This window comes from Charadrius vociferus, unplaced genomic scaffold (assembly GCF_000708025.1).
Source record: "Charadrius vociferus isolate BGI_N301 unplaced genomic scaffold, ASM70802v2 scaffold104, whole genome shotgun sequence".
Lineage (NCBI taxonomy): Eukaryota > Metazoa > Chordata > Aves > Charadriiformes > Charadriidae > Charadrius > Charadrius vociferus.
The window spans coordinates 6,819,379-6,832,633 of record NW_009648255.1 but is presented as its reverse complement, the minus strand read 5'-3'; the positions used below and the strand labels follow the sequence as shown (position 1 = coordinate 6,832,633).

The following is a 13,255-nucleotide window of genomic DNA, read 5'->3' as shown; positions in this document are numbered from 1 at the left end:
CTCCATGGAGAGCAAACAGGAGCTGATCTCTGCTGGCGTTTTTGGGAGGCAGCGCAGGTTTCTGTGCTCCTGCATTAACCAACAGCGCCAGCTGGAGTTGTGTCTCTCGCCTCACCCCGCGGGTGCTGCAGGGCTTGGGAAGAACTTTTCCGTTATCTTATCAACTCTCCCAGGCACATTCCCTTGGAGCCAACAGGAGTTTCGCCACTTTCTTCAAGCTCCTTTCTCTTGATCAGAAAAAGAAATGTGTTTTCTCTATGAGTAGAGCATATAGACATAGGTCCATGTCACAAGTGTTCAGCATCATCATTTCGTTTGGACCCAAATGTCATTTCTGTTGTCTGGACTTTGTTCTGGACTATTATCACAAACACAGTTACGGACAGACCCTAAGCTGGATATGGGGAGGATATGGTATGGATATATACCAGTAAAAGCCTGGACTGTACATGGCATTGGCAGAATGGAAAATACTTTTAAGGTCTGATGTTTGATTTCATCCTCAATAATCTGTGAAGAAAAATCCCTTGTGCAAAAGGAATTTTTTTAACACAGAACTAGAGAAACTAAAGAATTCACAACATTAGTGCTTTGGGTATTGAATTTTCACAAAGCTTATTTAGTTAAGTGCTGGATACCAAATTTATGTCCATGGAGATAATGTAAGTATATTTTTGCATATTGGGTATGCCATCATAATTAAATAAATATGCAAAATCAGGATGAATTGCCCGTGCTGTCTCTATAGTCATAACTTGCACCATACTAACAAATGCTTTAAAGAAAAGTAAGTGTGTTCCTAAGCACAATGAATTTAGTGACATACAACAGCTGAAGATCTGCAAGCACATCACAGGTGAAAAATCCCGGCTTTCCTTTCTGCTACAGCTCTGGGACACGTACTCCAAGAGCGGCATCGCTTGTCTCACCGGGGAGGAAATAGGAAATTTCATCCAAACCTTGGATCTAACGGAAAGCGAAGACAGAGCGGCTGATCCCTGCTGGCAAGTAAAGTGGCACCTGGGAAAGTTAATTAAAAAGGTATTTGGGAACCAAGACGCTGAAACAGTGTGCTTGGTGATATTACTATTCGAAGAATCCTCTAACGGCAGAATAAAGGGGGGCTCTCGGGTTGTTTTATTGCAAAGCAATAGTCGAGCCATACCTTCAGCTGCAGAGTGCTTGCACTGAAGTGAAAAAAAATATTCCTGCCAGTGGTTTCGCTACATTCAGGAAATAATAAAGCAAAGACAATCAGTTTTTACTAAGCTAATTTCAGTGACACGTTGGCTTGGCTGAGATACCTGAGGGTAGAAGTGCTTGACTCGAGCGTGTTTTCTACCTGACCATAGTGCTAGCAGAGGTGTCACTCCCTCTTTGGAAATACGGGGAGACTGGCATGAGAAAATGAGATGAAATGTAACATGGGGAGAGGTAAAAAGGTGCCTGAGGAAAGATCTAGTCATGAGCTATGTAATGCATTAGGGGAGGAAAGAGCAAGGCGAGCGAGCACGCAGCATCGGGCATGGCACCTTCCCAGCTCAGCATTCAGAGAACACCATCTCCTGCGTGACTTACACACAATACGTATAATTTTTGGATACAGAGAAGAAAATAAGACTGGCTGAAAAATCAAAAAGGCTAAAATCTTCTGGAATGGTTTTCAAAATCCCATCTCCGGCACATAAAAAAAGCTCATACATAAAAATTCAGTCCTGGCTGAAACTTACCTGGCAAATCTTGCAGCCCAAAACAGATCCTTTATTCGTATTCAGAGATCTCGGCACCTTTGGTGGAAGTTCTATCAGTGAATTCCCTGAACTTCTGCAGAAGGAAAACATCGTTTTATTTGGTGGCCATTTACACATCTAATATACCTACAAGCTCCCCGAATGCTTAAAAGAAAAGATAGCCTGGGTGCCAGAAATAATAAATTATGATGGTGATAATATAGGTGGATGGATAGACAGATAAATAGCAATGTGGCAGGGCAGAACCCATCAGTAAGTGGCAACAGGGGGCCTGTGTTAGTCACCCGGGCAAATCATCTCAACCCATCAGCGTGTTTGCTGCAGCTGCAGCACCGCCGGTAACCAGAGTCGTTCGTTCCAGCAGTGAGCAAACGGTTATAAAGAAGGGGAATGCATAAAGCAAGATATGCTGGCTTAAGGGCTTAGACACATAGCTAGGCAGAGGTATAAAAATAAATGAAATTTAATTTCTCAGAGCTAAGATCCCACAGAAGCGCATGCCGCCAAGTGTTCTGTGAATGGAAGACGATGGTTGTACGCTGTATCTCTTCTTCTTTGAGAAAAGCACGAGGGCCAAAGCTTCCGAGAGACTTAAAGCCCAGATGTCTGAGCTCTCTTGAAAATGTTTTCCCATATATTTCATTACATAAAAGATTTAAACGTAGAAGTACTTTATTACAGCAAATCAATAGGCTTTTTTTATTTGCTTGTTGATCAAATCCAGAACACCCTTTATTCATGAGTTTGAGAAAGGAGTGTCTTTTTCCTGCGCATATCCGTCTCTGCTCACAAACTAATTCATTTTCCTTGTGTTTGTTGACAGATGGTGTCGGGAGTCTATGAGGAAAACATGTCTGCAGTCAACGGTATTATAATAATTCTATTATCTGTGGCAGAAAGGAGCTGCTAGTGGCACCTGATGCGTAGTGACTCAATTTTTTAAAAGTGCAGAAAACACTGAGTAAGATCTTGTACAGGCAGCAAGTCATCAAAAAGTGATCACATATTACTAGAAGGCAAATTTCCAGGGGCCAGAAATATGGGCAAGTGGTTAGAGGGAGGTAACCAACGTGGATGCAGAGGACTCGGCTTCTAGAGCTCAGTCGCACAGTGTTACAGGCAGACAGGAACAGTCTCTCTCCTGGGAACACACAGCACTGAGCTGCCGCACGCGTGGATTAGTTAAGGAATAGCTCTGCTGAAGCTCCTACAGCTCTAAACACGTTGAGCAAAAGCATTACAACCTCCAAGTGGAAATTCATAAAGACATTTCAAGAAGAGCGAGAGAAATTTGAGCCTTATTAGCCAACGTATAGCATTCAGTCTATGATTTAGCCAATTAAAAAGATGACATACCTATTCCTTAAAGTCAGGTCGAATGGGAGAGACGTGCTTTCTAAGCTTCTTGCTTCTAACACGAGGTTCCTTTTCTGGTCTTGCCTTAGGTGACAGAGCCCTGACGCTGTCGCACACCGATGGGCAGCCACCGCGCAGTCCCGTCAACAGGATCGCAGCGCATCTGACGGGCAACAGCAATAGGAAGAATTCCCTGTCCCCACGCAGTAAGGAAAAACCTTTAAACACAGGGAAAGATCGCAGAAATTACTCTCTCATTGCTAGCCTCATGCTTACATACGCTTTTTGATACTTGCATTGAGTTAACAGTAGGAAACAAGTCATAAAAAGGTGTTCTAGTCCCAGACAATGTCTTTTTTCAGCTCATTCTCGCAGAACAGGGAGAAAGCCCGTTGCCTCTGGGCACATCCTTAACTCTTCTTCTGGAACCTTCATTAGGGGAAAAAATACAGGTATCCTTAAGGATACTTATTAGGACAGGGAACTGCTGGAGAGGGTCCAGCAAAGGGCTACAAAGATGATGAAGGGACTGGAGCATCTTTCTTATGAGGAAAGGCTGAGGGACTTGGGGCTTTTCAGTCTGGAGAAGAGAAGACTGAGGGGGATCTTCTCAACGCTTATGAATACTTAAAGGGCGGGTGCCAGGGGGATGGGAACAGTCTTTTTTCAGTGGTGCCCAGTGACAGGACAAGAGGGAACGGGCACAAACTTGACCATAGGAAGTTCCATCTAAACCTGAGGAGGAACTTCTCTCCCGTGAGGGTGGCAGAGCAGTGGCACAGGCTGCCCAGAGAGGTGGGGGAGTCTCCCCCTCTGGAGCCATTCCAAACCCGCCTGGACGCCGTCCTGTGCCACTGCTGGAGGTGCCCCTGCTCTGGCAGGGGGTGGCACTGGGGGAGCTCCAGAGGGCCCTGCCAACCCTGACCCGTCTGTGATTCTGTGATTCTTCCTAATGTTAATTTTTCCTCTTTTCTTTCCTTTAATTTCCTTCTGTTAGCTGTGTGACCAGCTGCTATGGTGACAGACCTATTAGAAATGCAAGATGGAGACAGGAGAGTTGACATTCAGGCCATATTAATGAAAGGCTTGGTAGGGTTTCTACAGCTTTGGAGGGTATCAGATGCAAATGGATATTTTAACTTTGTTACTAAGTAACAATATGATGATTTTTCTCTTCTTTGGGAGCATAAAAATTAAAAATGAAGGTAGTTCACGTTAATTCCCATGTAGAGCTAAGCAGCTTACTTCTGGACCTTGAAATTATTTTGAGAATGGACCTAATGAGCTGCTGGGAAGAGTGGGTTTCCTTACTTTGTTATTAAAAACAAGACTCCCTGACCAGCGGATACCTGGCTTCACTACCTGGCTTTTAATGTGACATTTTCTCTCTTTTTTTCCAAAGTAGATTCCTCACCCAGAAGAGGTAATGGACAAAAAATAAGCAACTGGGAATCATCAAGGAAAGGCCACTCTTTCCTGTACAACGTGGAGCTGAGAAACGGCGAGTTAGTGATACCCCAAACGGGCTTTTATTACATCTACTCACAAACTTATTTTCGTTTCCGTGAAAACGAGGACGAGGATTCCGATTTGCTGGCACAAATCAGGAACCCCAAACAACTTGTCCAATACGTTTACAAACTGACTAATTACCCAGAGCCCATTTTGCTCATGAAAAGTGCAAGAACAAGCTGCTGGTCTAAAAAGGCAGAATACGGACTTTATTCCATCTACCAAGGTGGTGTGTTTCAGCTGAAAAGAGAGGACAGGATTTTTGTCTCGGTCAGTAATGGTGACATAGTTGACATGGACAAAGAAGCAAGTTTTTTTGGTGCCTTTATGATCGGTTAAAAGACGAAACTCATGCTCCGAAGGAGCCAGTTTTCCTAGTCAGGACCAGCTTAACATTCTATAAAATAGGGGATAACGAGCAAACACCGTAGCAATACCGCCAATACCAGACTCCCCTTTCTCAGCTCACTCTGCGCGAGGTCCGACCGTGCCCAATACTCTCCCACCCACCGGGAAGGAGCAGCAGCAGTTGGCTGCAGCTGTGGGTGGTGGTGCTTTGCACGGGCACGGGCACAGGCACCCGGCTGGGGACGTGCGAGGATTTCACACGCCACAGGTGATACCTTCGGCCAGAACCCCAGGCAGGTAAGCGCTCACCACCACCTCCGCAGAGATGCTCCACACCAGCTCAGCCGTGGCAGGTGGGATGGAGGATGCTCTGGGTCGGGTCACTTGAGGCTGAGACTAGACATCAAATTTTATTCGTGGTCTCCACTGGGACCCCGTCTTGAATATCTCGGCTCCCCTAAGGAGCCTTTGGCCAGTGCTGCTTCCCAAATGCCTGCGGAATTACTCTGGAAGTTTTTGTTTGAACCAGAGTTTTACAAAAGTTGAAAGGCCATCAGAAACTCAAACCGCACATCTTTATCTCATCTAATAAAGCACTTAAGCGTCTAATTAATTTTAAGCACACGAACGGTCTGACTGAATCAGGGTGTTTACATGCTTGAAATTAAATATGTGCTTAAGCATTTTTCAGGATCATGGCTTGAGTAAACACATTAGTCTGTCTTAATCAGGATATTGTACATAAGAACAGCTGCTGAAATGGCACAGAAGAGGCTTTGAAATGAATCAGTATTTTGATCAGCACATTACGATAGTGCCTATTTACTGAATTGCTGCACTGCAAAGATTTCACCAGGTTTCCAGCACGTTCGGTAATGTAGTTGCTTTTACACTTGTTGACAGCAAGTACTTCATCCAGAAAAAAAAAGTGTTTTTCTGTAAATACTGAATTCTGTCAGACATTTGCCACAAATTAAGCATGACAAGGTTCTTCCATGTTTATTTGTACTGGCCTGTGTTTGGTAGGATGTAATGCAGAACAACACACCCCAATGACTAATATTTTAAGGAAAACATACGCAACTATCTGTACTTAAAGAAGAGCTGCACTTTTGGTAACGCTTTTTTGATTTTTATTTTATGTTTAGGAATGGGTGGAAAATTTTCATAATTTTTGTTTAAACCATAATTTTTTTTAAAAATGGCTACTATATTTTTTAACTTTACGAGTGGGACTGTTTTATAGTTTAAAAAAAAAAAAGAAAAAAAAAAAGATTTACAAGTGTAAGCCATGTGGCCTAGATCCACGGCATAAATCAAGTAGCATTAATCAGCACATCTGCAGCATTGTCAGTGGAGCTATACCAGTTTGCACCGGGAGTGCATTTTGCCCAGGTTCGGAGAAAACAGTGGGGAAAAGAAGGTGAAAGTGAAAAAAAATTGGAGGGGAAAGGAAGACAGTTGTTCTGCAAATGTTAATTTCCATCAACAGAATGATGCCAGGAGAAAATCTGCTTGTCTGTTTTTTTCATACACTAAGGTTGCCGTGGGAACCCTCACATTCACTTCCACATCGTGGTAATTAAATCACTGTACAGCCCTTGCATAGGGGCCTCGTGAGTAAACATGCATCATTGATCTTACTACTTTGTCGACAAGAGGAAATGAGTAGACACAAGCCCCTGCATTTATTTTGTCATTCAGAAAAGCCAGTATGTCTGTTCACTTTTAATACCCGTGTTTGAGCAGCAAGAGAAGAATTTCAGGAATACCCTCCTTTTGACAGGTTGGGACCAAAAAATCACACTGCCGTAAGCCTAAAATGATGAGTTTTAACTTTTGTCTGCTGGTTTATCATAGCGTCACCTGTACTGTTTTCAGTGGTAGAATGGAATATGGGAAATTCTTCATGGTTTACTGGAACCCTTGGGTTTGCCTCAGTCTCAAATCACCTGTTTCAACAGAGAACAGAAAACAGTTCTACAGTTTTCTTTCTGATTTCAATAGTTCGTTCAGAAATTTTCTGCCTGCCAGAAAAGGCTAAGGAGAACAAAGCCGTTCCCTACATATCTGGATGTCTCCTGTGTCTGACAAATTACTTTTTTAAGTTCTCCTTGCAAACGGGCCGGCCTTTTTGATTTCAGCACAAGGTTGACCTATGTTATCAGCTTTGAGGGGGTTTGTAGCAATTTATTATATTAAAAAGTTTGTGTGTTTTTTTTTAAGAAATGTTATTTTAGGAATTTGTTGGAAAGAAAATTTATTTGAACTGTGAAAAAGTATTTCAGATTTACTGGTGGCAGCTTAGAGTCAGAAACCCTCCCTGATGGCTAAGAACCGATTTGTGTAACGTAGGAGTCGTGGCTGCTGGAAAGGGCTGGAGGGGAACCGGAGGGGACTCCACAGACTCGCAGCTGATGCTGAGACGAACTCTATTACTCACAGATTTTTTTGCTCCATGTTCTCTCCTCAACTCTCAATATATAAGACCATGCCGGCTGTCACTTGAGGAAGACTCCCTGGCATTATCTTCCTTTTTTTTTTCTAAATGTACATATTCTTGCTCTCCGCATGCAGAGCATATCTCAACAGCGATCACACCGAATAACTGTATTTTATTTCTGCATAATCCAAAGGCGTGCTTGCCAGGTATTCTCTTGGGGAGAGGTCATTGTGCAATATCAGAAAAGACACATTTGCAGATGAATGGACAGATACAGCAAGTTCTGTTTGTACATCTGCACCCTGAATCACACTTTCCATCTCACTTCATGTTGAACGGTGAATGTAGCAGATTTTTATTTGTGGATGTAGGTTGCGGTTACATGTAAATATTGTAATTTTTCTACATGCATTTTATATAAAACATTTTTAGAAATAGTTATGTAGTCCTGCAATGATTGTTGGTTTCATCCTGTGGCTTCTGTAAGAACAACCCAGTCTGACATAATTTGAAATCATTTCTCTGACACTGGTTGGTGTCAGTTATAATCCATTAAATGCCACAAACTGTTGCAACGCAAAGGACATAATGCAAGCCATTCAGCAATGCCCTATTGTATAATGCTATGTAATTGGCTTCCAGAGCCTGGTTGGCGAACAGCGTCTGGAAGAATTACACTGAAGAAAACACTGAAAGTGATCTCATGACCAGAGACTGTAAAACCCCGAGCACTTTCCTTGAGGTCCTTCTCATGTTTCTGGGCTTTGGCAATTACTTAAGTATTGGGAAATGTATTTAGTATGGAAACATCTAATTCTTATCCATCGCCAAACTACAGTAGAAGATATATTGAATTCAGAGGGATGAGGACCATTTACACAGATGTTGTAAAGCAGCCATAAGCTGGAGACCCCCTAATGTTGAAAACAAACACTCCCTGCCCCAAAAGCAAAGGCGGGATACTGTTTGGTCTATCTGCTCCACTTCCCGAATTTGCCCCACCGACAAAGGGGATGAAACCCAAGCGAACCCTGGAAACTCAACAAGACACGAAGGCACCATCGAACCTGACCCCAGTGGTGAGGTGGGAGAGGGGGTGGGTTTGTCCTGCACATACAGAGAAGGGCTGCGGCTGGAGCAGCAGCACCGTGCCACAGCAGGGAAACCCGGGGGAAAAAAAAACCCTTGGAAAATTGCCCCCGCCTTAGCCACCCCCAAGGGCTGTTTCACCTCGGGGTGTCTCCCCTGGCTTCTCTTAGCGGTTCCCAATATTATCTTTACTGTCACTGCAGCGGGCTCTGGCAGACCCCCACATGGCTGTTTTACGTGCCGCACATCTACGCGATTAACAAAAGGATGCTTGCCTCCCTAACGGACTCATAATCTAAACACATTTAGCCCAGTGTTTGGGTTAGGCTTTGTTTGGAATAGCTGGGCATGCCTCACGCCTCCGGAATCAGACGAGTAGGTCTGTGCGCGCAGCTCTCTCCCCATCCATGTCGAGCCCCACTGGAACCAGTATGCCATCACTGGGGAGGAGCAGCCCCTGCGACCACAGCCCTAAATTGCAGGGACGCCCCCAGGTTTTAACAAGAAATTGTTCCTTTCTTAGAGAGTGCTTTTATTTCAGCAGAGGGTTCTCTCTTCTCTGGTGTTTCCATGGGGAAGAAGACATGGCAGCTAACTGGCTTTTATTGTACCTTGCATCACTTCATGGAAACGGACTTCTATTTTTTGCCTCTCTTTGCCTTAGTAAATGTAACTATTATTGTTTGTATCGCAGCAGTATTCACTGCCCAAGCAGGATCAGGGATGCATTTGTTGTACTCCCTGCAAACGGTTAAATAGCCTGATGCAGGCACTGAGATTCATAATTTATAGTTTTCAGATTACATCTAAATATTAGGGTCTGAGAAAAGACTGAATGTAATGATCAATATAACATAAATAAGCACACTGAGACAAGATCTCATTCATCCCTCCAAGGCACCTTGTGCCATTCAGTAGCAGAAATGGAAGACAGATTAGGATATCGTTGGGTCTGATCCAATTTCCACAGGTGGGTGGGTTCTTTTCATGTAGATTTACATGGAATTTTATAGCAATTTTCATCAGAACCATCCAACACTTGGTTCTCCATAACTTTTATCTGCATTAACAGATTGATATTGCACGCTATATCACGTGTTAACAAGCATTAATTTTCCTCTGATTACCAGGGTACCGCAGTTAACTGCCTGACCGCACAGCACTGCTGCTTTGTAATACCACGGCTTTTCCTGAGACGTTCATAACCCAAACCTATACAGACATTTCCATTAATGTCTTCTGAAAGTTCTAGAGGTGACATCGAGTTGGGACACTGGGTCATGACAGAAGTGCTGTCAAACTTCTCAGGGTCAGTGAGACGGGGCTGCAGCTTATGGCAGGAGCCTGTCGGTTTAAGCAGCTTCCCATTTTTCTGGGCTGTTCTACCACGGTTATATAAATCACACTCCTTGTCTTTGATGTGCATAATACTTTTGCACCGAACACGTCACGTATACAACACTCACAGCATTAACAAGCATCCAAAGTTGTTCAAACTGCCTTTCAGAAACCAGCGATTTAAACCCAGCAGAATCCGAGGCACAAATTCCTCCTCAAGATACTCTTGATTTTGTCTGACTGTGAATTCTTCAGCTCCTATTATTTGCAATTTATGCTGAGTCATGCGTATTTAGCCCATATAACTACTGGTTGAAGACAAAGTGGATTAACTGCAGATTTGCTGGTGAATTGAGCCAAGTTATCACTCCCCATTTAACATGAGATAGACAGATCAACAAGAAAGTATGCCCAATTAACTACGCCATCCCATCCTGCATGTTCTGGCACTAAGGGAACTCAAATCATAATGGATATTAATAAACACATATAAGCCAGGTGAACATCTCCATCCAAAGCCAGGACAGCTTTCCGTCAAAACCTTTAGAAAGACTGTCTAATGATACTCAGAAAATGCAGGATACATCTCCTACTGCTCTCACGTTAGAAATTATTTACTGAACACCCTGTGCTTTTAACCCAGAGTAAGCGTACCTGTGATGGATGAAGCATATTCTCTCTCCACTTGGTGAACAAGTCGAACGAAGAGGGACATCAATGGTCAGGGTGTGACCTCGCGGCATATTGAGCTGAAACCCGGCGAAAAGCTACATCTGAAACGGATGCCTCTGAATTAGTGGCGTTAGAGCACAGCTTTGCTGATTAATAAACTAGCACTGTTTTGAAATCTGCTTGCAGATGTTTACTGCCATATAAACAACTGCAAAGTCATTTGAGCACATTCTGGGGTTTACGTTATTAAGTTGGATTACGGCTATTTCATCAGCGCTACTCACTGATGATAGGTGCTAAACTGTAACCTTTGAAAGCATACACCAGATGCTACCTTCTGTTCTTAAAATACATTTATAATAAAAGTCAAAACATCTTCTGCCCCTGGATATAATAAAAACCCTGCATTTGCTTTTCTGCGAATTGTTGGAGCTGCATAATTTTTAAATGGAAGATCTCTCCCTTGAAGTCTGTTTTCCACTTTCTTCATCTCTCCACAATAAAACCATAATCATTCTATACCCAAAGCCTTCAGATATTTCCATGACAACAAACAATGATATAAACAAGAATTAAAACTTTATTGGATGAGAAGAAAATGGAAAGAATGGAACATAGGAGAGAGATTTCAAAACTCCATAAATAGAAGCTCTCTTCGGTCTTACCTCCAGTGCTCAACACAGCTTTAATGCTGCCAAAGAGAAGCACCAATATTTTAAGAGTTCCATGAAAGGGAAATGTCCATCATAATGTGTTTTTTTTAAATTATTTTTTTTAAAAGTCCTTAACTTCTGCCTCTTTCTCTCCATTTCTCTCATCCCAGTAACATCAGTGACTTCAATTTTTTCTGCAGTTGTGAAGGCAACATAAAAGTACTGTTCTCGCAGCTGAGGGCAAGTAGATAACTTTCTGGAGCCTAAAGCCATCTTCTCTCACAGCTCTTGCATCTTCTGTCACCATGATCTTCACCACTGTCCTTCAGCATATGCAAAGTGGAGGTGGGAATTCATTATCGTGCAACGTTTGTGGGTGTCAACTCTATATCCCATCAAAATTTGGCCTGCAATTGCCAAAGAAACCAGAAAGAATCAGAAAAATGGAGCTGTTTTTCTTCTCTCTCAAGCTGACTTTATTTCTGGTCCTGACCCCACGAAGGAAAAGCAGCCAGAGAAGTCCTTGACTCATGATACCCTTTAAACAAGAAGGGGATTGATGTTGCGGGATTCAAAGCACAACTGCCATTTCTCAGCCAAGTGGCTCAGCACATCAAACTCCCAATGAACTAAGTGTTAATTCATTGCATTACAAGCTCAAACTGTCCGGAGTATATAAATCTGGTGCTACCTCACTCTTGGCTGCTTGATTTTGCTACACAGACTTCACTCGGAGTATTATTTTAATAAGAAATAAATTTTTTTTCTGAAAAAAAATTAAAGAGAGCTTTTTTCTTCCTGGAGAAAGGGGAAGGGTCATTTTTGACAAGATACAGCTCAGCAAAAACTGGAAGAATTTCATGAGAATGAAGGATGCTCTCTACACAGAAAAGTCACATTTATAGCTTCAGGCCATTTTCTCTGCCAAATATCAACATCCTGCAGCTAATGCCACTGGTCTGAGAATTTATCAGGGAAAAAAAAAAAAAAAGAAAAAAGAAAGAGTGAAATAGTTCTTTATAATATGACAAAGTATTTGGCAGCCTAAATACAGAGGCGGTTATCAGCTCCTCCATAACATAATGCAATGTCATTTAAATTAGATTGGACACAAAACTGTGATATGAAATAACTTTACACTGGTGGCATACAGGCCATGATTTTTCTTCAGAAACATATAAAACAATTATACAGGCAGCTGGATAAACAAAGTGAGAAGCACGTTAGGCTCTTTCTTCTCTTCAGCTGCAATTAATGTGTAGCCATCCCCCATAAAATTTAGCAACTGTTGAATAACTTGCAACAAAACTGTCCCACGGTTCAAGAGCAGTAATGATGAATACCGATTCCAATGAAACTGCAAAAATACATCATCCAAATTAGGATACGCAGAAGGCACTAAGGCTGATGCTTGCATTATAGCAGAAACCGCTCAGGTGAAAACAGGCTCGTTCCTGTCCTCTGTGCTCTGTCCTTAAATAAAGCTCCACCGTGATGAAATAGCGGTGCTAGCGGGTGGCGTACAAACGTATGTGAGTGCACCCCAGAAAAACAGCATAAAACTGTTTCTTAGCTGAATTAACCTAGGTGCCAACATGGATTCAAAGCACCGGTGCCCCCTCCCACCCCGAGAGATGGGGTACAAGGGAGGGGATGTGGCCCCTCTAGATCGACAGGGGTGAAAAAAGGTTGTGCTGTGGCACGTTCTCTCTGACACTTTGCAGGGACAAGTTGGAAAGGAGGAGAGAGACTCTCTTTACAGGTGGCCTGGAAGTCACTTTACTGTCCCTGATCTCACCTTGTGCTGCTTCCATCTTCTTCTTGGGTACGACATCACCCTTTAGGAGTGCGTAGGAGCCCGCAGGTGGGGAGACACAGTCATAAGGTGCGGGGCTGCAGAAATGCGCCGAATCAAGATTTAATTGTGGGCAGAGCGTATAGATAGAGGGCCATTACCGCAGCTTCGCTCAGCTGGAGCCTTACGGGGCTCCTGCCAAGATCCAAGGGCAGAGCGAAGATGCAAAAGGAAGGGACCGCGGCCGCCGCCGTCCCCGCGCATCCTTGCGCGGCCGCGCGCCCCCCGCCCCCCCGGC

General features: G+C 43.3%; 2 protein-coding genes across 2 annotated transcripts in view; both read left to right on the top strand.

Moving 5' to 3' along the window:
- Window positions 1-722: 722 nt before the first annotated feature.
- On the top strand, window positions 723-4,958 carry TNFSF10 (tumor necrosis factor (ligand) superfamily, member 10). The gene is given in 5 exon segments (XM_009884449.1): window positions 723-767; window positions 769-1,041; window positions 2,575-2,617; window positions 3,197-3,346; window positions 4,513-4,958. Coding segments are annotated over 5 exon segments (957 nt in total).
- A 3,465-nt stretch (window positions 4,959-8,423) lies between these two features.
- Window positions 8,424-13,255, top strand: part of GHSR (growth hormone secretagogue receptor) — a 9,681-nt gene continuing 4,849 nt past the window's right edge. The window contains exon 1 of the mRNA XM_009884510.1: window positions 8,424-8,489. Within this exon, the coding sequence (XP_009882812.1) occupies window positions 8,424-8,489 (66 nt within the window). The remainder of the gene's footprint in view (window positions 8,490-13,255) is intronic.